Here is a 27,385-nt window from a genome sequence, read left to right as displayed (position 1 = left end):
CTATTTCAATGCTTAAGACAGCAAAATATCAATAATAGGTATTTTCTGATCAGGGTAAAATCCTAACCAATGACAAAGTTCATTTAATTTCAAATGCCTAATTAAAGCACGGGTTTGGTAAAACATCTTATATCACTGGAATTCTTCCTTTTGACAAAGGCAAACAAAAAGAGAACTTTGAAACCATTTGAACAGAGTTAATACTACTAGCCTACAACAAGAATGTCATAGCAGCAAGAAATAGGCAACTTTACAAGCTCCTGAAGTTTGACCAGAAGAAGAATCACAGAAACATCATCATTACTATACGCCCTGTTAAGCTCTAGTAATTCTGAAGTAATTCTCTCCACAGTGGCCTGCTCACTGCCACTCTTGCTGCCTCAGAGATTCGCACCTCAAAACAAACCTTCACACTCCCAACCCTTTTGAGCTTTCTTTTTGCTTTTTCTTCCCATGTTTATTTGAATTATGAGCTTCTTTGGGCAGCCACCTTTTTTTCCCAACCAAGTGTCCAAAACTTAATACTGTCTCTTTGGGAAACATGTCAGAACATCCCCTCATCATACTGGAATGCAAATATTCACACTACACTCAAAGTCTTTCTTTAACACAAAGTAACTCTGAACCTCCCTTGACGATCATATTATGCTTTCCTTGAAATTTTTATTATGACTAAGATGAAAGATTTCATATATGGGGTCCTGCTAAGTGGTGACCTTTATAAGATAAAAGTTTATTCTCGACTTTACAATCTAATATTGAATGGCTATCAGAGAGACTGAGTTTTAATGTTCTTATTCTACTGATAAGGAATAACACACAATGAATCCTTCTGTGAGTGTCCCATCCCACACACACTTTCACCTGTCTGCCACAGCCCAAGACAACTAGAGAAAAAAGGGAATAGAACAGAACCACAATTAAATGTAAGATAGTATTGACAGAATGTGGCAATGTCAGGACTTCAATGGTTTGTTCAGCCCTCAGGGCTTATTAAGTAGCCAGCTGAAGCTGAAGGAGCAATTCTTACTAAGGAGGTGTTTAGGCATTCAAAGTTTCTGCAAGAAACACATACGAGAAATTTCTGTGCAGCACGTAGTGATGTGTGACGTTTTTCTCTCTTTCATAACACAACACTCCTGAAAAATACCTGCAGTTACCACAGAGTCCTACATTTTGTAATTTTGCTGTCACCTTGACAGTCTACAATGCGTGTTCATTGAAGTGTTGCTGCTATATAATCAGTTATGTTTTCCTAAATCCATTCATGTTTTCCACTCTACATTTATGGAATGGTTATTTAGGCCCTTTAAGGTGGAAAAGCCTCTTCACAAATGTTAGTTTTAATTGTGTAAATCTTTGCTTCACTTTCAGTGAAAAATAAAGAATATATTCTTAACAATTTACTCTGATTATGGTTAATTGCTCTTAATGGCAATGAATCATTATAAGACAGCGCAAAAGTTATAAAGGAACTAAAAGGGTAAATTCCAAATCATATTCCAAAAAGTGTCAATATACTGACAAATATAGAAGCTATTGCCATCCAACCTTAATTGATTCCTCCCACAATTATTGTTCACTTAATAGGAAGTAGATCACAAATGTGAAAGTGGGATTTCCTTCACTTGAGTAGCTTTTTTAGTGAAATTATTTAAGCCCAAAGCTATAAAAGCCTTTGGTCATCGTGCATCTTTATCACCTTCGGAGGGGGGGGGAGGGGGGGGGAGGTAAAAATGGATTATAGAGTAAAAGTAACAGATGTAGCTATATGAGACTTTGTGGGGAACCATTTCCTTTCTCAGTTCAGACATGACTTGTATACCCAGTCCATGAAATGATGGATAAATCAAGCTTTACAGCAGTACTTGTCCCCAGGGACACCTAAATCAAATCAGCACCTATACAGGGCCCTTTAGTGTTCTGTGTGCTCACTCACACAGCAATCTACAGGTGAGCCAGCCAGGAGACTCCTTCCATTTAAACTGCATCACGTTTTACACTTTATCTTTGGAACTTCCAGGATTCTGGAGAGTCATTAACTAACACAAAAATCTGAAAAAATTAATTTTCCCATAGACTCCTGTCTAAATCCTGAGCTGTCCGTATTCACAGCCCACACAAATAAAAGATACATGAATAATTTGGTCTCTCTCCCCCAAAAGGATGGATTCACATCACCAAAGACACCAACACGGCTGCTCTACCTCACCTGTATTTTCATGACACACATGAAGCTTCTCTAGTGCTAAGGTCAGTATGGATGGAAGAGGAGAAGAAAGGAGGAGTTCAGAAGTCTCAGACATTTGTTTTCTGGATCCTTTGTCAATGAAACAGCTAGCTCTGACAAGCCCAGCAGCTAATTTTCTTCTATTAAAGGATGAAGATAAATTACTCTAATTGAGCAATTTCTTAGTGATTTAACTGTTCCCTGGATAATACCTTGGAAAAGGACAACACTTTTGCATTTACATTTTTAAAATCTCATCTGGACAATTGTTGCTTCACAGCAATGAAAGCATATTTTAATTAATCTCAGGCTTGCAAGCCTATAATGAAAAATGGATTCCTACCCATCTGTGGCTCTCTGTGTGGAGAGTAACCAAAGAAAACCCCAAAAATATAAACCATTATTGCTGCTACTGAAGTAAATGTGAATACATGTCATCAAACAAATGCAGTAGCAGAAGCAGGACAATACTTTAGTATATTCAGTGGAAAAAATATTAAATGCCATTATCTTTTTGTCTCACTGCAAGTTTTTTTTCCATTGGCCTAGTTCTGAATAACAAAAATGAAATTAAAAGTTCTGAACATGAAGTATATTTATTAATTAATAAAAATTAACTTAAAGCTGCATTTGATTTCACAATAATAAAATATCTACATTCTTCCTTTACCTTGATATTTCCATACTCCTCTTTATGTATTTTTTTTTTTAATATTTTCTACTTGGTTTTCTCTGCTTAACTACTCTGAGCTCAGCCCAACTTCAAGAGTCTTCCCATACTACTGTGTACATTCAGCCTCAACATGGGTTTATATTAAGCACACGTCTTGGTTTAAACAGTTATTTTAAACGCTTAATTGCCATGTAAACTTTTTATCAATAATTATTTAAAATAAATAAATACTCTATGGCTTACAATAAAAAACGTCATTCAAATATAGAATTTAAACCTTTTTTTTTTTTTCATATTAACAGAAATTATGTCATTAGAGCCTTTAAAACGTCAAGAAAAAAACCCACCCTGGCAATATGTACTCTAATTTTAGGGAAATAGCAGCTCACGATACTGTTTTGTACAACGTGCAGATTCTATGAAATATCATATGAAAACAATACAATCCAGTAGAGTAAATCCATCCTGCAAAATCACAACACTACAGAAATTATTTAATAATAAATCCACAGTAAGATTGATTCTGAGTTGCTAGGTCAGCATATGAATGTTCTTGCTGATGCTGACAACAAAAGAATCCCCACCACTATTTCCATGAAGCGTGCATTTTAAACAATTGAATTTAAAAATACTTATTGCTTAGCCCCCCATCTCCAACATGAAGCTGCAAGAACAATTTTTCTCTCAAATGGAGCTCACTACAAATGGCACTTCAATATGTTTGCTTACATGAAAGATGGCTAAGCCAGTAGCTGCACATGGATAATTACTAGAAGACACCTTGCTGATGTTTTTTAAAGGAAGTTGTGACAGTGGTATTAAATACTGAGCTGTACTATTTTGTTAATTCTGGTAACAGGCAAGGCATAAGTTGCATCAAAAAAAAAAGTGATATAGTCTAAGCAAAAAACACCAAGTATAAACTTGTGTTAGATCCAACACTTTAATGCTCAATTTCACTGTAAATGCTCACCTATATTATCCATTAGTCTACTCATATGAGAACTACCCTACAGAGGCTATTTTCTACATTAGTAATATTGCAAAACTGTCTAGTCACTTAATTTTCCAGAAATGTGTATTTAGCAGGAAGCCCCTGATACACTTTGAGCATTCAACAGTTACTTTTATAGGAAATACATACATTCAACCTTTGAGACAGGCAATGTAAAAGCAGACGGATGTGCCCAATAACACTTTTGCAATATCACTAATTGAGTAGCCTTAAAATTAAGCTAAAGAACTTCTGTAAAGCCATGAACAATAAAAATAGAAGTGGGGAAAAAAAAAAAAAAAAAAGGAAAAATGTGCTATTTGAAAGGACATGCAAAAAAATGGAACTGTCATTTTATAGGAACACAATTAACCTTCATAATAAATCAGTCTTATTGGACTAATTTGCACATATATATCACTAATTTTTTTTTAATCTCTCTTGGTTTATCTTGTGATTTATCTGTCTTTGGTCCCAAACCAATTTATTTTTTATAGTACCATAATAGCACAGGAAAGAAAAAGCCATGTGTAATAACACAGTACTAAGGACTGTGAGACATAGAAAAAAGGTAAACAAGAAAAGACATGCTTTCAGGATTTATATCACTAGACATGGAATTTGCACAGGCAAAATATGCAGGAATCAACCACCATTTAAAGCAAGATCAGCTATTCCCACTATTCATAAAAATTAGATAAGCATTTTACCAGACCAATGCTGGATATAAATTTGTTCTGGAAAAGGCAGGTCTGCCAAATCACCCTGGCAGACATTTTTGTAAAGTTAGATACTCCTCACATCACAATTTTTTGAGCAGTTGTCCCAGCCAACTGCCTCTCCACATGTCCCCCACCCCCCCCAAAAAAAAAAAAAAATCTGGGAAACAGTAAACAGGCTGATTTTCTCGTGCATAAACCAATATTTATTTTGATTATACCAACACAGTCCTATGGCGACCTTCACAATTTAAAGGCTTGTCTTCATCCTTTAGCCATTTTTACCCTGATAAAATAGCTCTGCAGTGCTTGCATTTCATTAGTCCTTGTATTTAAAGCATTTATCCTGAAAAGTGGACTGATTTTTTTTGTTGTTTATTTGTAATAAATACCTCTCAAACAATCATAGTAAAGCTGTCTTTAATCATCAGAAACTAACAGCATAAAGACAGCTTGGAAAACCATAATTCTGTTTTCTACAAATAGATAATGAAAATGCAACACAGAAGATTAACACTGAAAGACAGGATATTTTTTCTCATTAGGAACTGAGCAGAATCTTAAACAATTAACAAGAGTCTTGCTGTGCCTGAATCTTTCATGCCAATACTGAACCACAGTACAGAATTTTTATAGCCTGCTTTTGGAATAATGTACCTAAAGGAGAGAATTTTCTGCCAAAAAACCCATGCTGAACCAAAGCATTTCCATGTAAAATCATGATATACAGTAGCAGCAATTTCATTTTCTCCATCTAATCTGTGTGAAAAACTGAAACTTTTATACCAAAAGTGAAACTAGAAAATTAAAAAATTCCAGCGAAAACTTTGATAGAAGCACTTTATTTGGAGAGAAAATAACGTTATACTTACCAGTTTCCTTTTTATCCTTTTCATTTATTCCTTTCATTTCTAAATATAATACTTTACTAAGAAATGAATAGCCTACAAATTTTACAGGGGGTTGAGCTGAAGATTTTGAGATTCCAACTCAAAACCTCTTTTTCAGATGTATAGGATAGTTCTTTAAGCATCCAAGCATTTAAAGAGATCTTTCTTTCACAAGCGTGCAAGATGCAAAACATTATTCCTTAAATTAGTGTTAGTTTTCTCAGAGATTTCTCTCATGAAAACATAAGGTAAAATTAGAATTAATTAAAAAATAAGTAATTTCAGAGCTGACAGACTAAATCTTTTACTAGGTTTAGTAAAAAACTAAAAGAGTGGGTTTTGATGTTTAGTTATTTTTAAAGCAAAAATAAAAAAATATGATATTGCATGCCTTCATCTTTGCATATCCAAACTGAGAAATGTTTAAGACTTTTTTAGACACTAAAAGGTTTTGTAAATTTTTTTTTATTATTTCTTAAATCGTGTCTTTTTAAATTTTTCTTGAGAAAGACAGTAGTTTCTCTACTGACTATCTTGGAAATTTGGCCAAAAACCTCCTTTCATCAAAAGGCTGCTATTTTTTCCCCTCTCTCTGAAGAGAACATATTACTTGCTAAATTATAAAAAAAAAAAAAATATTATAAGGCAGTATGAAATGCAAAACAATTTAAAATCGTTCAGAAGTTATTCATAGCAGCTTTAAATGTAAAAAAGCCCATTCCAATCTAAGGTGAGAAACATCTGAAGTCAACGACTGGTGATTGCAACTATTTGTGTCTATTTGGTCATTTAGAGTAAAAGCCCAAAGAAAAGAAATGACTTCCACAATTTATCAGGCAAAAACGCCACAAAATGTAAAGAAGTCATCAAATCATTTCCCTCCTTTAGCCATTAGGAAGTACAAAATGGGACTGATTTTTAATGTATTCAATTGCAAGCCAAGGGGTTTTTTTCCCCCTCAAATAACTAACGTGGTCTGGCATTGTGATGTATTGAATTTAGCACTCAGAAAATGAAGACAGAATCAACTGCAATCAAAAAAAAAAACGCCATGACAAGTTTTTTTGAGAATCTTCATTCAGTCAGTAGGGAAATGAAATGAATTCCATGATGCCTCAAAACCTGTTTTTACAACAGCCAGAAGGGGGTTTCCAAGACCCCTTTAGGAAAAGAAATGACCATTTCAGTGTAAAAGACATTTAAAAGGGGGAGATATAGAGATTATAAAGAAACAAAATGCCTTCTTTTTCTGTTGCATTTGGGACAAGAACTCTGGCTGTAGTCAAATGCTTACCTGAGGATCAAGTAACAGTGATTTAAGAAAATGTCATCTCCAGCTTACACCTGCCTGCCCTCAGTTGCAGGTTAGTGTCTTCTGAGCCAGACACAGGAGCTACAAGAACTCTTGGCACGTCTTTCAATACAAGGTGAAACAGGTTTGTTTATAAGAGCTTAACAAAAATCAGTATATTTATGGAGAGACGGAAGTTCCTAAATCATGCCCTGCCTATCTTCCCCAGGAACATCTTTTGGAAAACGATGGTTTGTCACATTTCATCAGGAAGGCGAACATGCTGATGTAAAGTTCAGACAGCACACCAGAAATAAATATTATAAACATCCCTTACCCCATAAAATAAATTCATAGCATGTGAACCTGGAAAAAAACCCTCACAAAAATAAGAATGCAGAGTAATTCCTTCATCATTGTCAAAAACTATGTTACACACCAGCACGCAGGAGGAGTTGATCACCAACATCAGTGAAAGCAACGGAATCGTCATAAATCCTTGTAAATAGATAAAATAAGCACAGAGATAAAGGAATATAGTATAAATCAAACTGCTGTATCTCTCCAATATCTGTAAAAGTAATAAGTGGTGATCAATTAAATGCTGCCTGAATTCTAAGTTTGCAGGAAAAGATGCTGAATAAGCACAAAATGCCTGCTACTTAAACAGATTAAGATACCAAAAGTTGTTCCTATTCTTATTCCTAGTTTAGGTATTTTTGTTGCATAGTAAATCTAAAAGAGAGAGTTTAGATTAAGTTTATTCAACATGCAGAACTCTCTGTACATTTGTATAACCTCAGAAAGAGCCTTGCCTTTTTATTTTCCTTTTTAAAAAGCTACCTTGCTCTCACTCCACTTGAGCAAGTTGGGATTAATTTTGCTGGATAGTGAAGTTGCATTTATGCAAAGCAGCACAGCGTAAACCATGAGGCTTAGGGAACAAACCTGCAGTTAATAAAATTGGTTACTACAGATTTGACTACACAGTGGTTGTGCAGGATGGAAAGAAAACTTGCTTAGGCAAGGAAAAAAACCTCTTTTATAAAAAAGACAGTTTGCCTAACTTAATTTAATCACTGCTAAGGATAATAAAAAGAGTTTTAATGGTCAGGAATTTCATGACGGGATAGAACTTAACTTACTATAAAAGTCTTCTGTATGCAGTCAAGGAAAAACATCAAAAACGTTAAATAAGCTGAACAGATATCATGTCAAAACCTCATGAAATCCCACTGCCACCCAAGTCATCTCTCTCTGGAGGTTATTCATGTTACATTAAACAGTTTCTTCTTTATTTTGCTCTCATAAAGTTATAGACATCTAAATGTCTACTGACACTTGACACTTTCGTTGAAGTGTAATTCCAAGTCCTTCACCTAAGATTATTCTAAGTAGGTTATATATATGCATATATAATATAAATATATCTATAAAAAGGCTCCTAATTTTAGTTCAAGGTTTTTGTTTTAATCTACAGTTAATTGTACGAGAAATCATACTTTGTAATACGAGTCCAATCTACAAAAAAGCAAAAAGAAAATTATATGTATGCACAACAATTACAGCATATTGAGAAGCACGTCTGGCTTGGCAGTCAAAAAATAACTGAAACAGTAATTTTTAATTTTTTTTTTCCAAGTTCCTCAGTTAAGTTTTTCCTGTGGCAATCCACTTCTGTTTTAGTAGCACAGGACTTATTTCAAATATATTCTGACTCAAGTGAATTTAGTCTAAGTTCATAACTAAGCCCAAGTACAGGCACAGTGTATTTACTCAGTGGTCAGACTATTTTGAACACTGGTCAATAAACAGCATTCATTAAAGGAAGGAAAATAAATTTTCAAATCACCTTTGGGGAAAAAAGTCTTCTTAAAACAGTGAGTAATATGAAGCTTTTCTTGAATAGCTTACTGTGCTATGATCTTTGTTTATATTTCATATGTACTCAGGAGCCCTTTACTAAAACCAAATTCCAGCATTTTAGTTAACAGCATGTGTTTTGATTCTTTAACAAGGTATTTTATAAGAAAAAAAAAAAAAACAAAACACACACACGAGAAGATGTGTCATCTGTATTCAATACTTAAAAGAAAAAATTAAAGAACACCACGACTACTGCAAAATGGGATTTCTTGACAGTCCCCTCATTCATCAAAACCTTTGTTTACTTAGAAGAGCATAAACAGAATCACATTTCCTTTTGGAGTTTAGCACATGAGACCTTTCCTTTGTCTGAATAATCTTAAATTACAGTTTCTTATCACAGAGTTTTGCTATGAACTTTTGACCCAACTTTTATAGTCAACGTTTAGATATTTTTATATAAAATGTCTGTATTCACATGGACTCCTCTGGTCTGTGTCATAGGCCTCCAATCCACTTAACAACCTTTCTGTTCTGTGAATAACCACAAAGTGCCTGGACTAAGAGATGCTTTTGACTCTTTAACTACATAGACTTAGTCACTGGAAAAAGAGGACTTCCAGAATTCAATATTTAACCTAATATAAAATTCCCTCTAAATTTTAGAAACCTAATAATGGAATGACAAATGCATGATCCTGCACTAGTGAATCCCATGTGAATGCAATTCTCTACATGCCAGACCTTAAAATAGCTAACAGAAAAACTATACAAAAACTCAGTATCCCAAGCTGCCATTTCATTCTCTAAGAGAGTCAAAACTCCCATCAATCCATGCTCATTCCTAATTCTACTTTGAGAAGATGCAGAAGAAAATGCTGTTAATACTTGTAGTTGAGGATATTGTGTTCCCACATCTCTGATGGTTTTTCTGGCAAATGACATTAAAAGCTTTTTTTAAGCTCATTCTTAGTCCTACCTTACACAGGAGTCATGGCCCAACAATACAGGATTTTGGACCAGAAACTCTTTTGAAAGAGAAATGTGTTGTAGAAGACAAAAGACCAAATTTGCAGCTGTCTACAACCTTGGTAGAATTTATCCACTTACCTCTAGTCTGATATCAAGTCAAACAGTGAATACGCTCTAATATTTTCTGTTAAAAGCTAATCAACAGAACTCCACATAGTGATAGAGTTTATCTTTTGTCCTCCTCATTAGTTTCCTCATTAGCAGTGAGGGTGCTGAACTCCATGGTCAATACAGGAGAAAAGCATTCTGGCACAGGTGGAATCAGGGTTAAATGTACTGGAATAAAACACCTTGAAAATGAAAATATCATTGCAAACAGGGGTGGAAATTGCCTTCTGAGTAGTGGAGGTGATCCCCATCAGAACTTTCTATCTCATAGCATCCTGCTTGTGCTAAAGGCTTCTAGTAGCAGCAGACTCATGCAGCTGGATACATCCTTCCCCATTTTTGAAAATTTACAAGAGAAAAATCCTTTTAAAAAAAATGCAGAAAATTGCGTGTTGTGTGTGTGTGTGTGTGGGGGTGTTAAGTACTTTTAGTGGGTTTTTATTCTCCACACACTATTTATTAAAAAACTACATGTGGTAACCCAGCTTGTTTTTCATTTACCTGACTTCGGTGAGCAATTTTATATGGCTGCCCGGCCTCAATGGGAGGAAAGATTAATTGCTTGAGAGCCACGATTTAGATATTCTATTTTTTCTGCTTTCTTCATAGAATCATTTCATATAGAAATGCATTATGTTATATTAATTTGGACTGCGAACATCCGTCTTTTGTTTCTAAATAATACCTGATAAGAGCAAAGCATCAGGTCATTGCTCACTGAAGATTAATAGATAAAGAACAGCTGCTTTTGTGCTATTAAAACCAGCTATTACTACAGGCCAGTAAAACATGCTCTGGACATGCATCACCACTTTCTGATCATAGAAGCAGAAAATGTTAATGCAAATAAAGAAATGAGTATACTGGTTAAACTAGTTCTATTTTTAAAATTTTTCATAGAATAATACAATTATCTAGGTTGGAAAAGACCTTTAAGATCATTGAGTTCAGTCATCAACCCAACACCACCACCCTGTTGATCATTAAACCATATCCTGAAGTGCTGTATCCACGTGGCTTTTGGACACCTACAGGGATGGTGACCCCACCGCTTCCCTGGGCAGCCTGTTCCAGCCCTTGACAAGTCTTTCAATGAAAAATAATTTTCCCAATATCCAATCTAAACCTCCCCTGGTGCAATCTGAGGCCATTTCCTCTTGTCCTCTTCAAACAGTATTTCTTTTGGAGACACAGGAAAGGAAGGAAATCAGTCTCAGTTCCTCCATGGAGGGTCATGACACACACAAAAAAAAAATGCTATAAAAGTTGCCACTGCTGAATAGGTAGGCAGATATTGTGCCAGAGAAAGCAAACTGTAAAGATATCAATTAGGCACCTTTCAAAGTTGGATAGAACCTAAAATCCAAGGAGACCGTTTTCAATTTGCTGCCACGATGAGTTTAACATCTTTCTCGTGTCTCTCTTTTGTAGGCACAAGAAGTAATGACTTGTGCCATCCTTGGCCTCTTGTCTCAACCCCTCACATCTCAACTGTCAGTTACTCAGCAGAATAATCACATTTTCTGAGCAGCAAGGTTCGAACACCATGGACTACCCTCCGGTTACTTCAAATATAACTTAGGTGTCAACAAGTCACTAGTGAGCGTCATTTTTTTTATTCTTTTAAGCAACATGAAAATCCCCAATATACCCATCTGATTTCTTTTTAGTCTCTTGAGGCACATGCAGATTGATGGTTAATGCAAAGATGTCAAAGTTTATGTGGAAGGCATTCAAAGAGGAGTATGTGTAGATGTATGGACACACATGTATATAAATACAGGTGAAAAGTACCAAGTTCCACAATGACCCCACAAAAGACATGCTCCTACAGAGACAGATGCTTTCAAATATTAAATGTATTATACATTCATTGTGTGTACTAAAAGTTACCGTAAAGAATTCTTTTCCTGGCATCTCATAAATGTTAAGAATAATTTTTTGAAAATAATATGCATAAAGAAAATGACAAGAGGATAAGCAGCTAGAGCGATTTTTTTTTAACACTGACAAATAAGTAGATGATTAATAAGTTTGAAAACAATGCTAAAATATGTTACTAAGATGACACAAAATTGTTCCAAGCAATCTTCCCGTAAGTGTTTTATCCTGGTGTTTTATGCAGCAGTCTGTAGTACACACATAACTCTGTTTTTCTATTAGAATTTCAATAGAAATTCTATTTAAAAACTACGTATTTCCCAGACATGCAGTACATAACAGAATACGACCTTGAAGAAAACAAAACACTCAGAAGAGCCACCAAGACAGCTGGCCAGGACCTGCTCCCATCTACAAAGCCAGTTTGTTTCCAAAATAAATTAATATTTTTTTAATGAGGAATTTTCTATCACTGAATTTTGATAGTATGCCTCCCAAATTGTACCTCAAATGGGACTCAAGCAAAATTTAGAAAAAAAAAAAAATTAATCAAAGTGATCTGGAATATCTGCCTTCAAAGTCTACAACACCTCAAGCTAAAAGGCTTCCCAGGTGTCTCATTTCTCTACAGCTTCTCCTGCTCAGAAACACTTGAGGCTGAGTTGTCCATCTCTTGTTTAAGCTACACTTCAACAGAGTGTGAGTGGGGCTTATTCTGCTCACTGGAGAGTTTTTGAGTCCTTAGATATTTCTGTCACACACTGACAGCACTGCATTTACAACTCCAAGGGCTGCTCATGGATCTGTCTGGTCTGGAACCCCCAACTGTCTCTTGCTGGAGCGTTCCCTCATGGTCAGAACTCACCTCTGCCTTCCCTCTTGTACACCGAGATAACTCCTAAAAAGGATTCTTTAACTTTACATGGTGCTATTGCTTCATACTTTTTTTTGCCATGCTGGGGTTTTAGATTACAAATCTTAGGGGGGTGCACAGGGTTTGGACTTCCTAATTTGTGCACTATCACTAATTTCCAAGAAGGAATGCAAGTTATTTTGTACAACTAAAAATATTTCATAATTTATGGTAAGAAATTAAATTCATTTTCTATCATGGCGACCTATTTGAAACCACAGGCTACCTGACACCATTTTTAATTAGTATAAGAACGGATATCTGTAATAAATTACAATCATAGAACTTCCTTTAGCTTCCTAAAACGCTTCTGCAATGTATTACTGGTTTTTGTAAAGAATGCAGCAATGAATCAAATATAAAATAATTCAAACTATATATTGGTACAGTGAAATGTCAAAGAACTGAAGGAGCACATACATCTTTACTGCAAGGCACATCTTAGGCCTACTGAATATAAAGTTCATTTTTACACCCAGAATACAAACTCTAACTCTCATTCTCTGTATTGGAAAGAGACTTCAAGTAACAGACTTTAAATGAGTAATTGGTATTAGGAATGGTTATTTTAAGAAGAAAGAGAACTATAATTATTTATAAAAAATATACTCATTGTCAAATTATTGCTCATCAGCAACCAGCATACCACCCTTCTGACACAAAAGTAAACTAGAGGGCCAGTTACAGAGTAAATCTGCATTAGATGGAAAGTTTTTTAACTCCACAATAACAAAAATGCTACAGATTTAAAAATAAGTAGTATGAAACTTAGTAACATCTTGGTAACTTTAAGGACTCATAAATGGTAAATATCCATAGCCATTTAGCTAAATATAGATCATTTTCTTATATAATTGGAATACTTTATCTTCCCTTAGTAAATCCCTGCTTTCTACATCTCAGACTCCCAAAACTCTATTGCATACTAGAGCTGGAGCAAGACGTGGAATCAGCTACACCACTGCCCCCTCCAAAGCTAGAGATGTTTGAAAAAACGAGAAATATAGTGTGATAATACCGATTCCATAACATCTTTAGGCAATCTGTTTTACAGTTTACCCAGTAGAAAATCTTCCTTGTATTCCATCTTAGTCTTTCTTGTGGCAGTCTAACCCCATTACTTCCTCCTCAACCAAAATGTGGAGGGGAGGGGGAGGAAGGCATTTTATCATCATTCTCTTTTTTCAGCCTCCCAAGCCTGTTATTATGCCTCCATCTTTTCTTTGTCCTTCTTTGAGGTTTGTCACATTTATTAAGCCTGCATCATATCAGGATGCAAAGCAAGTCCTTAAATCTGTTTCAAAGCTATTGAAATGTCAGCAATTACAGCGAGTGAAAACACAGAAAAGTCAATTTTTTTATCCATTCTTTAATCACAACTATTCAAAACCTTTTGAAACATGAATTATATCTTTCTCCTCTAACAACTGTTACTCATTCCAGAGTAATTCGATAGCATAACACGATGCAATACCACTATGAATCTATCAGTTATTTGATGACAGTTATAAAGCCATCATTATTACCAAAGTAGAAAAATATATTTTATATATTTGCTATTACTATATTATATTATTAGATTATATTATTATTATATTTCTATATTAAATAACTTTTCCATCCCTGGACAAAGGTCAGAACAGAAAGGGTCACTCAGTGTGGACAGTCAGCTTCTTTCAGAGCTTTCTGAATGATCTCCTAGAAGTTTAATCAGAAAGGATTTAGGAAACCATTAACATAATTAAGGGGGGAAAAAAAGTTTTCCAAGGACTGCAAGGCTTGCTATGAATCTCCTCCTCCTTCCCTTCAAGATCATCAGGGATCTAAGGAACAAAACAGGCTAAAACAGCCTATAAAAGAAAAGGAAGGTTTTCTTGCAAATCATTTAATCTGTATCACTGACAGTCAAACTAAGTTGGAGGTCAGATTTTACATAGAAGTACATATATCATGACAGCAGAAAACATAGTATATGTACTGAATACATAATTACTTTCGTCAGGACACTCTGAAAAGGATATTCTGTGTCATGAGAATGTTAGGAAAATGATTCTTAGTTTTTCTCCCAGTGTACACCTCTTTACCTCTCCATTGCAGAGATCAAGAACAATCTCTTTTCCCACCTTCGACTGCTCTCCAATTCATAACCAAGTTATGCCCTTGTAACTATAGCAACTTGATAGATGAAGAATATTACAGTATTAGAGATGTACTTTTAAGAGTTACGTTCATTATATTGTCATTCCTTTAAAAAGTTTTCAATATGGATCCCCACAGAAATTACTCAGGAGTTCTGAGGAAAAAATGCACCACATGCTCAGGCAGATCTCATACAGAAGGTTGAGTCTCAGTAGGAAGGAAAAGTTGGTAAAGTTCAGCCAGAAACTCAGCTGGCAGCAGCAAAGTGATACAAGGTGGAACAATAAGGATGACTTGCTTCATTCTTTTTTGTCCTTTGATTGGTTATTTCATATAATTTCCTGTCTTATTTTCTCTGTATTTCAGTCACATATAAGCTCAGCTTCTGGTTGAGTTGCCCTTTCTTCCAATCATACTTTTTTCCATAAGCTTCTAATAAGTTTTTAATTTGCAGCCAAGCTGATTTTTTTTTTTTATCTTACCAAAATCATTACCAGATTGAAGGAGAAAAAAAACCAAACAGAACCATCACTTTCTTTCCTTATGTTTGCACAGTGCCCTATCCAGCTATACTCACAAACTCCTCTCAAATCCCAGTAACATTGATGTGACTTTTCTATGGATCACTGCTATTTTTTCCTGGTCCAAAATTTGGGCACCTCTATGAGAGTAATCACAATACTGAAGAGAATCTAACATTTCGCAATGACTCAATTTTTCAAAACATCCTGAAGATATAAACATATTTCTTATGGGCTCTCCGCTACAGAATACAATAAACCAATGCAGATAAAGCCTCAAAATAATTATCCTTTTTATTTTTTAAAGCATTCTTTAATCAAAATAGCTCCTGTTAAAATCATGTCTACCAATAAAAATATGCGCTCTTACAGACTAGGTTCAAAAAAACAAGTTGTAAAATTTATAATTTTACTGGTCTTATAAATTGATTTTAGTCATTATTGCGCCATGCATATTTCACTAAAGGTGATGGAATGCTTATTTGGTTGATAGCTAATGTATCCCTGAAGAATAAAAGCTGTATGAATACATCATTTTGCCACAAAGGTGATACAGACAGCAAAAGAACATTTTGTCAACTTCAGGGGAAAAAGAGAACTATTAAGAATTATTTAAAGCGTCATAAAGCACCAGCAAAACGTTCAATTGTCAATAGGGGTAGACATTAATCTTTCCATACCCTTGAACACAATTTTTACATATTGTGCTTGAGTTTACCAGATGGAAAGCTTTATGCATTGCCTACTGAGTGCTGAGGAACAAACCCTTTCAACGAATAAAAACGCCTTAAGAAGCAAAGGTCCTGTTAACGAAACATCAGCAATGGAGAACGGCACTAAACTTTCTAGTACCCTCCTAGATTCAAAGTCAACTACCTTAATGAGTTCTCACATTGAATATATTCCTGCTTCCTCCATTTATTTCTAAGGGGAGGAGTTACTGCCAACTTTAAAGCCACCCATGTAAGTAAAAAAGCAGCCCTACAGCAATACACAAAACTCATCTGGATTATTGGTCTTCATTCTCTCTTTCACCTCAAGGAGAATCCTCCAAGTTCAGCAATGGATAAAAGCAAACATTGAACAGGAATGTCCTTTGGGTATTTTTCTCTTTCCTCCCAGCAGAAGGACTTACCTGTACACTGGCCTCCGTTGGTGGGATCCCCATAATACCCTGGCATGCAGGTCTCGCACTGCTTCCCTGTTGTGAGGTTTTTGCACTGATCGCAGACATTGCTGTTGACGCAGGTGCTGTGGCCATTACACTGGCAAGCTGGAACATAACATTTTAAAAGCTACATTACTAAACAGCTCTTTGTTGCAAAATCATACCTATGCCATTACAAAGTTGCAGCACAATCCAATTCTGAGCAGTTTAGTCCTCGCTAATAACCAGTTTTATGTTTGTACTTTGACATGAAACCTCTTTAAATTAGCATTGCAACAACATTGATCCACACAAAAGACCACAAAAGTTGACTTTTTAGTCACGTGGGAATTTTAACTGTGTGAGAAAGTGGGGGGGGGGTTGCCAATTTTTTCTGCCATCCAGTCCTTATAGCTTTACAGTGCTGCCCAGTCACTTAAGAAATCTTTTAAGAGGTAGTAAGTCACAAACTGAGACTACATGAAAACCCCAATCCCTACACACAACCCACTGTTAAACATTTGAAAGGCTACTGCGATGGAGAACGTGAACAATTCGCAGCCAAACTTTTATCCACTGGGGAGAAAGAACTTCCAAAATAAAGTAACAAAATAGCATCTCATTTTTAACAGTTCTGACCAGCTTTAGCATACAAAACAATTTTAAGAGCACCAGGACCACATTAAACAGCTCCAGTCCCTCCTCACTACAGTTGATTTTGGTGGAAGGAAAAAAACTGGACTCTAATGACATAATTTTTTTTTTTTTTTTTTTACACCTGACCTTGAAAGCATAAATTTGCTTTTTGCCAGATAACAGCACTATAAACCACTGATCTTGCACCACAGCTCCACTCCAGAGATTCACGTTTTGGGGAAGCTCAGAAAGCACTGATCACTGTTGCAGCAAAATCACCACATGAACCCTGCCAGAATCATCGATCCTGCTGCCAGCTTTTGAAGGATGACCTCTCTATAGAGTGGGACTTCAGAGCTCATCGTGCTCAGCAGATTAGTAATCTGTCAATTACAGCAGCTTGTCAAATGTCAGACCATGGTAAACCTGGGTGAAAGACTCAGCAGAAGACAATTATCTCAGTAATTTTTTTTTTTTTTTTTTAAATTTGGATTTTTAATCTAAATGTCACAGTGATTGGTGTCTCAGCTGGCGGGGGTGGGGGGAAGATTCTCACTGCATGATTTAAAATATTTTAGATCAGTTTTGTAATTTAGTAACTTCATATATTTACAGCCATTTCCAGGCTTGGCTCATAAACCATTAAACCTCCCCAGCTGACAATCTCTTCCTTCTTCTGTAACTGTGCTCAGAGAATATTGCAAACAAGTATGAACCAATTTCTGTACTGTTAAGTTTTCTCACTATTGTGGCTTAATTCTCAGACACCTTCGTGGTGTTCTCCTCCAGGAGGGTTCCCCTTCTGCAGTTTGATGTCATTCTCAGGAAAAGCTACACAGAAGTACCATGACTTGCAGCTCCATTTTGGGTTTTGTGGAAATGTCTTACACATAAAATTACTTAAGGAAATGTTAAAAAAAAAAAAAAAAAAAGTAAAACCAGAGTACATTAAATAGGTCAGAGTACATTAAATACGTGTTCTATTACAGATTGTCTAATTAAGACTGTATCATAGTGTAGGAAAAATGCTCAATTTAGTTTGAAACTCACATGTTCTATGTGGTGAAGGGAAAAGTACTACAGAAGTCATAGAATTAAAATTTCACCTGATGCAAAATTTCATTTTTATTGGTATTTTCATAGAATGTTGTCTGTAATGAATTATACCAACATATTTTATTCTAAGCACAACAGTCACTTGACACACTTGAAACAAGATAAAATAATACTAAGTCTGTGTAAGCCTATTGAGCAGTTTGTGGTTTGGATGAAAATAAAAATAAATAATTTATACGCTAGAGTTTGAAGATTATTCTGCCACACTGATGAATAGTTGGCTAAACCATTCCTGTTCATTCATACATGCATTTAGTTTTCCTTGTAGTCCACATCCATCCTCTTTATAGTGCCTCTGGGCAATTGTGTTGGTGATAAATATTTTAAATTCATTCTCCTTTTCTGTCTGTTCAAATCTTTTAAATTAGTATTCAGCAGGTAGTATAGAAAATACTTATTTTTGTGACTGGTCATTTTGAAATCAATAGTCCTCAAAGATGCTGTCAGAGTATTTCTTTTGATATGAATACAAATTTCATTTTTTATCACATTCTTATTTTAACTGAACTATTATTATAAATAAAATTGCAAATATCATACATGAAAAGAAAAATAGTGTTGACGTCTCCTCCCATGAGAAGAGCAGTTTAGGTAAAAGGCAAGCCCAAGTTTTTCTTTAAAGTCTAAATTTCTCCTCAGAAAAACAGTGTGAATGTATTCTAACTAGTTTGCTTAAAACTAGATGAATTATCCTTACATTAGATCCAGATGGTCATGCAGACATCCTTTTTCTATATTCTCTTAGTTTAAGTATTTTCTTAAAATTATAATTATCAACAATTCTCAGCATCACCAACCATTGCACCACAGAGGTCAAAAGCAAATTAGACATAAAATTGCTTCTCTCCAGGGCAGCCTCACTGAAGATTCAGCCAAAGCACATTTTTGTGTGTGAGGAGAATTTTTTGCTGCCAGTGATGCACATTAAAAGGATTTAACGAAAAAAGAACTTTTTAAAACTGAACTCCTAATTCTTATTTAAACGATCATTACAGTGTCTCATTATTTTAATGACTATTTTAATTATTTAATACTGATGTCTTAAGTTTGATTGCACTGAAACAACTTCAAAATTTATTGAACTGTGCAACTCCTGACTTTCCACTTTTCTCAATGAGATACAAAATTTTAGGGAAATCAGCAACTACATAATGTCATTTTTTCAATGATTGTCATGTCAGTTGAGGATTGCATTGGTTCTTATTGTGCATATAATTTTTTGAATTTGATTTAAAAACCTCTTCTATTTTCTTTGCCTTAACAAAATGTAAAAATTCAGAAGTATCAGATATGACCAGGTAATATTATCACTTGCAGTAAATTAAAATTGCCAATTACGATTGTTTTCGTCATCCTTTAAATAACACAAAAATTGAGAAATACAAAACTAAACATTAGGAAGGCTAGAAAAATCATAAATCAATGACCCAGTAGTTAGAGAATACTGGAATTAAGCATTTGGAACTTCAGTGAATTCTTGACCAGGACATGCAAAGAATACATAATTTAAGCCATGAAGAATAAACATTAAACTCTCTCTATTTATAAATATGCACACACCCACAGAAAACACAGATAGAAAAAGCAGCCAGGAAAGCAAACATAGTTTCATGTACCCATAAAAGTTTTGATCCTTGAGAAGCTCCAGTTTCCAAAATTACCAGCAGTAGAACATTTGCTGGGAGAAAAAAACCTTTAGCACAAGGACACTATTTATTCTAAAAAAACAAAAGTTTTCAAGCTTTTAAACTGTAAGCAAATTCATATAGTTGGATTTTAAAAAGTGGAAGGATAAGGTGGGTGAAAACTTATTTACAAATAAATGGCAGCTTTGATTAAACTACTTGTGTTACATTTCTCATGTAAACCTACACAATAGGAAACACCTTTGTGTTTGGCAGACAGAGACTAAAAACCTATAAATTTAAAAAATATTTTGGAAAAAAGAAGTATCTCATGCAAATGTTACGTTACCTTAAAACAATTAGGTTATTTTGGGGTGCTTAAACAGAGAAATGTCTCTTATTTCATGTATAAAAAAGAATGGAAGCAGACCTTACCTGGACATTGGATAAAAGACCACTCATAATTCTTCTCTTTTGGGCAAAGAGCAGCATCAAGCACCATTTCATTGGAGTGCCCACCAACAGGTTTCATTGGACCTCGGGATGATCCTTCCAAACATTGTCCTTTGCCGGTGTTACTGGGATCGTTGCACCATCCACAGCCCGGCTGTTCCAAACACTGTCCACAGGTCCTCAGTCCAGAGCAGTTTTGAGCTTTATGACACGGAATAGAGTGTTAATGCCACGGGGTTTGTTTGTTTCAGTGTTTGGGTGGGGGTTTTTGTTTGTATTTTAAAAATAAGATGCTAGCATTTTACAACAGTTGATGAAGGAACAATTTAGCATTTCTATTTCCTTGTGCAAATTAAAAAAAAATCAGTAATGTTAGTAAAAATATCTCAGTTTTCTTTAAAAATTGTACTTCCTCACAAAATACACAGCAGGTGTTTTTTACACCTCAGCGCAACAGTAAAGACTGCAAATAAACAAAGATAATTAAGCAGAACAATAATATTACACACCTTCATTAAATCCCTCAAAAATATACATCTTCTCCTTATTATTAATATATAAAGCATAGATTACTAATTTTACTGACATAATCAGCCCTTCCAACAGAAAAACTCTAGAATTCAATACATGGTCAGTAACCCAAATAAGAGTGATAATATTATTCAAAACAAACAATGAAACCTGGATAATTCAAACTCAAACCAAAAATTTATTTGGATATAAAGCACCTCTGGATCTCACCTGAGTATTCACCTACAAATATGACTGAATCTCCTTATATAGAACTTCTGAAATAAGTGAGCATACTACACATCTTAAGCTACAAGTCGTAACTCAATCCCCTTTAATTGAACTATATCTTAAGATTCTTCTCAGTTAATCAGGTTTCCTTTTTTAAATTGCATGCTTAAAATCAAATCTCCTTCTAGATCTTTTATACTCTATTGCTGTAGAATAATTAAATGGCCTTCCTCATATTTTAAATCTGTTTAGAACCAAATAAAATTCCTATGGTGAAGCTCCTGTCATTTCTTATTAATAGGAAATTAACATTTTAGTATCTTCAGGAACACCATTAAAATTACCAGGCTTCTTTGAGCTTTTTCTGCTACATCTTAACTTTTTTAATTAATGTTGTAAAACTGAATTAACATCAGAATCATTTGAACATTGATCACTATGGGTCCCTGTCTCTTTTCACAATAACTTTACAGGTATTCAAAAATTAAATTTTAAAAGCATACGTGAATGTAAGAAAGATCCTGCCAGGAAGCCAAAATTATCTAAGTTTCTATGGAGTTTTTTTGAAGGACACTCAAATGGGTTTTATACGAGTGTAACTGAGGTTTGCCTGTTCTAAAGGAAAAAAAAGAAACTAAGCAGGGAATTTTTTCCTCCCCCCTGCCCCACTGTAAAAGAAAGATGTTGAAGGGGGTAGGTTAGTTCGCCTTGAGTGATGGACTCACCCTAAAGAACTAGCCAGCAAATCCACCTTCCAGGCTGATGGCCCTCAAAAGTCTGTGGGGAGAGGTGAGGAGTTGGTTTTTCTTTTTTCCTCTTTTCCCCCTCCTGTTAAAAGATCCATACTCCTTTTTTTTTTTTTTTTTTTTTTTTTTTTTTTTTTTTTTTTTTTTTTTTTTTTTTTTTTTTTTTTTTTTTTTTTGTTTTGGTTTGGCTTTTTTGTTTGTTTGTTTGTTTTGCCAGACCTGAGGTAAGGTGTGGGTTGGAAAAGCTCCAAGGTTGTTTTGTTCCCAGCCTGGCCCTCTGGCTGTTTTCTGTCCCCGGTTTGCCTGTGCCTTGTTTCTGCCCCCAGCCCGGACCCGCTTGGAGTTCACCCGAGAGGGACTATTTGGGAAGGAGGTCTCACCCTTTCTCCCTCCTCCCCTCCTGTGTTTTGGCAGAGGTTTTTGTGCACATGGACGAAAAAGGGGAAGTCACGCAGGCAGCCACAGCCAGCGTGAGTTCTCTTGGGAAGGATCCCTTTTCTCCTCTTTCCCCTTCTCTGTGTGGGAGGGAAGATCTCCATTTTTGGCTCCGCCCACACACCGGGTACAGGATTATTGTTCAGTTGGGGTTTTTTTGTGTTCTTGTGTTGTTCTGCCAATACCCATATATCCTTTAAATAAAGGGCTGTTGTTTTTTTTCATCTTTCTCCACACTTTCTCACTTGGAGCCTCTTAATTTCGGATTTACAATTGTTTAGAGGGAGGAGTTTTGGTCTTCCTCATAACTCATCCTCCTTAGCAAAACACTTTTGTCTCATTAAAGTGAGGCAGTAACCTCTTAATTTGACTCAGCTGATGTACCAGGACAGTACATCCAACTGATATTGTCAGCTACCTGGACCACTCTATGCCACAAAAGGAATATTTGAATCCATGCTATAAAGTGTATACTAAGCAGAATGACTTATTACTGATTTAATAAATTGAGAGCAGAATAAAGCTAACTTCCCTGACTTCAGCAACCATTAAAGTTGTTAAAAAGTAGTGGAAACTATAAGAGGAAAAAATACTCCATAGTTCAAAGATACGTGGAGATAAAGATAACAGGCAGTTAATCTGAGTGAATCTCAGGACTTTACAGAGCAGAAAGCTGAAGTGTGAGCTCTTGCACCATTAGACTTGGAACAATCCAAATAGGAGGAAATGCTTCAAGTTTCCCAAATATGGGAAAAAGGGGAGGCAGGGGAAACTCTAATGCTGTTGAAAATTGTCAAGCATGTGACAAATCAGTTTTAAACCATCAGAACTGAAGCTGAATGATACAAATTTGGGGGTTTGAATACATTAGAAGATCAGCAGAAAAATAAAGACCATCACTCTGTACCAGCTGACTTGCCCTTTCAGAGAGTAAATGATCCAAACAAATCTCATGCTGCTATTTATACTCGTGTTGCTATTTATAAAGCTCTGAAGTATCAGCTGCACTATCTCCATGGAAGATAAAACAGAACCAAAAGCGAAAATCCTCATATATTCTCTGTGGTGGCATTTGCTGAAGAGAGCTAACTGAGAAGCTACTGCTGATGGAAGAAGGGGATATTAAAGCAGAAATTTTATTTTCTTTGGAATTCTAAAGGTGGTCCAAGATTGTTCCACTATCAGCTATTCAATCAAAAGTCATAACGGATGGAAGACAGAGAAAAGTGGAATTGAAAATTTTTGGCAAGCAGGTACTAATATGACAAATTGTCACCAATAAAACACCATTCTGCATTTGAAATCCAAGCTGTGAAAATAAATGTGAAGCTCTCACTTGTTGTATTTTATATTTTAAATCATTCATATTTGCACTATTTTTTTTCATTCAGAGCAAAACATCCCAAAGCTCAGAAATTATAATTTAAAATAAAAATAGAATTTTTAAAAAAAGAAGGATTTTTTTAAAAGGGTTGTGTTACAGTCCACTCCAAGTTAAGAAGAAACTCTATGCCTTGATAAGGGAATCAACTTAATATTTCATTATTTCAGCAGCAATAATGATATATTTACCTAATAAAATTTTCAAGTCATTTACACTAAAACAACGTCTGAACCATGCTTCATTTGGACATACATTTTCTTGTTTAAATGCAAAATATCTGATGCTAGAAAACTTCAAGAAAACTGCTTACAGACACAGAATCTTGTTTTTCTCTAATTTGTTGAACAGAAAATACATTTTTGTACAAAATTGCCTTTACATAATGATGAACAGGTATATAGCAAATCCTGTTTGCCTTATTTAATATAAACTTTTACAGACCTGACAAAAAGTACAATCAAATTAAGGAGAATTTTTTTTGTGTTCTTCAAACAAATTGAATCAGCATGATGTGCAAATACTACACAAACACAAAAACTGAATTGAAAGTTCAGGTAGACATAATATCTGCTAGTTTAAAAACCCAAGAATCATTCATGTGGTGTTCTGTCAATTTTATCTTCTCTTTATGTTCTGCCACAACTCACTATGAATATTTTATAGGTTACAAATTGATTCCTTATAGAAGAGGAAAAAAACATTCAGTGAATGGTCACGAGAGAGAAATCTTTATATAATTACAGTATTATTATTCCAAATATATGGACAAGAGATTGAGTGTTCCTATTATTTGTTTATTCCTAGTCCAAATACAGACTGATTGATGGTCCCAAGGAACATGTAAACCCTACTACTAGTCCCCACTAAACCTGAGAACAGCTCAACATGGTACTGGTACTGTTTCATGACATTCTATGATTATTCAGGATGAAGAAAGAATCTCAGTTAAGAGGAATATGGGCTCATGGTCAGTTTATCCTGAAAGAAAAGCTTTCCAATGCCTTATATTCCTAACCACCCTTTAGCAGCCTGGTACATATACCCATTTTTCTCTCCTAAGATTAGAATATATCAGTGATTCCTATTACAGACACATCAAGAACTTACTTATTAATATTTTCCTGAAGCTTAGGTGAAAGCAACTAATTGCCTTTTGTGTTTTGTTTAGGGGCTTTTTTTCATTTGTATTCATAATCGATCAAAATCATGATCTAATTATGATCCTGAAAGGAAGTTGCTTCTTGTTGTCAAGATCATCAATCCTGTCACAAAATATCCAGAAATAAAATGTTCCAGAGGCTGTTATTGAAAGACCCTTAATGGAGAGGTAAAGGAAGTAAGAAGTAACTAGAAAAACTCTCTCAGAGCAGAGCAATAAGGGGAATTCCATGGTGCATTTCAGAAGCCCTACATACAAAGTTTGGATCACACCACATTGAAGTCCTTTACAGACAGGAAATATTTTCATCAAATCTTGAAGGACAGAATAATTACTAAGTACCAGTCTTCTGGATGGTGACTGAGGAATTGTTCTGAAGACAAGAATCTAAGGCAGCAGGCAGCTTGCTCCAGCACCTAAGGAATTACAGCATGGATACATATTGGAACCACATGGTGTCAATGAGGTCCAGTCACTACAGAACTGGGAAGTAACTTCAGCTGAAATAAACACTGTAAGGTGCATTGAGTAGGTTTTTAATGCTCCTAGAGAGGTATTGTGTCAACTTCTGATGAAATGTGCTTCCAAAGAGGGTATCCAGGGCATAACTTTGCTCCTTGCCAAAGAAATCACTTGTCTTTTATCCCCAAAGGATGAAATGTGCAACCTTGAACATTAATGCAGCCTGGCACAGTCTGATCACACAAGACAAAAGTTTTCTCTACCTGCTTTACCTGTCTGATGGCTTAACAGAATTCCTTCTGCTTCTATAGAGAGAACAAAGAATCTGCAAGGGTTAATAATCAGCATTTCCAAGGGAGAAGAATCTAAGGAAGACTAAGATCATTTGGTTTGCATTCATTTACAATATTCTCAAAGACCATTACTATAATTGTTATAACTTAGCTTTTATCTTTCCATGTCAGGAACATGGTATTCCTTGTGATAAAATAAATCAGAACCTGAAAATCAGAACCTTAAGATTCAGCACACTTTTCTTAATAAATTGATGTTGTATAAATATAAGTTCTACATATTTTTTATCTAATTTTAACAGTATGCTGCTCCAGCTCATGGCCATTATTTGGCACACTAACACTGGTCATGCAAACAGTTGTGGTCATTTTTCTTTACATGAAAACAACATATACTTTCGCTGTTTCAAAAGACTAAATATATTTTATCATAAAAGAATTGCCAGTATTTTACCTGGATCTAGAAGACACCTACTCCATATTGACTTCTCACCTTGGTGGCTATATAAAGTCATTTATTTAAAATTCTTTCTGTCTTTAATGCATGTGCTGAATCCTACTCATATAGATGCTCTTTGGAGTGAAAATAAAAATTAATGATGAACATTTCTTAAGATACTCACGGGAGCAGGTGGCAGTTTGCCATTCTAGGCACTGTCCATAGGGGAAGGAGATGATGTAGGCGTTTGAGTCAACACACCTCTTGGTGCTGCTGCACCACATGCATTCCATGCCATTGCTGGTGCAGTTGGAGCACGTTGTTCGCAGGGAGCACGGCTTTTTGCAGGGTCTGGCATTCTGGTTGGGACTGACTGGAAAAAAACCACAAACATTCCTTTCATCGTATGTGCCGTGAGAAAAATCTCTATTGGAGTGACTGCCTCCTTTGTCAGCTATAGATAATTTCATCCAAATTTATGCTGCTGAATATAGTTATATCTTATAAAAAATGTCAAGTAATGCTCATACTATAGCTCTAAAAGTCCATTTAAAAAAATTCACAGAAATTTCATCTCTATATTGAAACAAAATATTTAATATTCATTGCCTGGAAATACCAGCTTAGCTACTTACACGTATATTACATGACATAAAATATGTTTCAGACTTCTATAACCAGTTGAGTTCTGGGTCTATTGTTCTTGTTAGTTTAACAGTGTACAAGCAACAAATGTTCCACTTATGGCTTACCTACCCCCTAAAATTTTGCCTTCCAGTGTACATTGAAAGTCACTGGAATCGAAAGGCAAAGTAACAAAAGGAACCTTATTCATGCAAAGAACATTTGGTTTGGGGTATTTTTTTGGCTGTTCTTTCGGGGGCTTGCTTTTTGTTTTTCTCTACTAGAGATCCCATTCTGACTCAAGAAGTCATAACACAAAAAAAAAAAGAAAAAACCCTTGTATACCCTAACTCCCAATTTTTGCTTTGATTTCAAATAAGATTGTAAACTATACAAGAACAAGAGTATAACAACATTTAGGTAGGAACATATAGGTGCACATAGTAGAGAAGTGTACATATACAGAAGCACCTTGTAAAACATCAGGATTAAGTTCTCTTATGTGTTGCCATGCTTTTGTATGTTATTGATTGATATTTAACATCAACCAAGTTCTCAAGCCACTCTTCATCAACTACCACGGTACACCAAATCACTTTCCTAAGGATATTCCTGGATTTGACCTACTATGCACATATCCAAGGTGAGGTTTGCAATAAAAAAAAATAACAAAAATCGGTTGAACTACAAAAGTATTCTTATACAGTTGAAGTACTCTGACTAATGCTCAGTGAGATGCAGAAAAAACAGAATTTTCGAACACCTCCACAGACACTTCCATGTTACAATTACTGTTAGCACTGACTATTAATGATTTGAAGGCAAATTATAAGGTTTCTGGTGTAACAAGAAATAAGCCATGCAAACC

The 27,385-nt window shown here is 35.2% G+C and overlaps 1 protein-coding gene across 6 annotated transcripts in view; it reads right to left on the bottom strand.

Moving 5' to 3' along the window:
- Nucleotides 1–27,385, bottom strand: part of ATRNL1 (attractin like 1) — a 522,221-nt gene that overhangs the window by 321,537 nt on the left and 173,299 nt on the right. For all 6 annotated transcript variants that reach the window (XM_027884890.1, XM_027884885.1, XM_027884886.1 and 3 more), the window contains exons 17-19: nt 26,078–26,266; nt 20,217–20,435; nt 16,393–16,530 (exon numbers count right to left, since the gene is read on the bottom strand). In XM_027884890.1, coding sequence (XP_027740691.1) covers nt 16,393–16,530; nt 20,217–20,435; nt 26,078–26,266 — 546 coding nt within the window. The remainder of the gene's footprint in view (nt 1–16,392; nt 16,531–20,216; nt 20,436–26,077; nt 26,267–27,385) is intronic.

This window comes from Empidonax traillii, unplaced genomic scaffold, assembly GCF_003031625.1.
Source record: "Empidonax traillii isolate 1590-97213 ecotype Southwest subspecies unplaced genomic scaffold, ASM303162v1 scaffold156:size1289327, whole genome shotgun sequence".
NCBI lineage: Eukaryota > Metazoa > Chordata > Aves > Passeriformes > Tyrannidae > Empidonax > Empidonax traillii.
The sequence above is the reverse complement of the archived record's forward strand: the minus strand, read 5'-3'. Positions and strand labels throughout refer to the sequence as shown.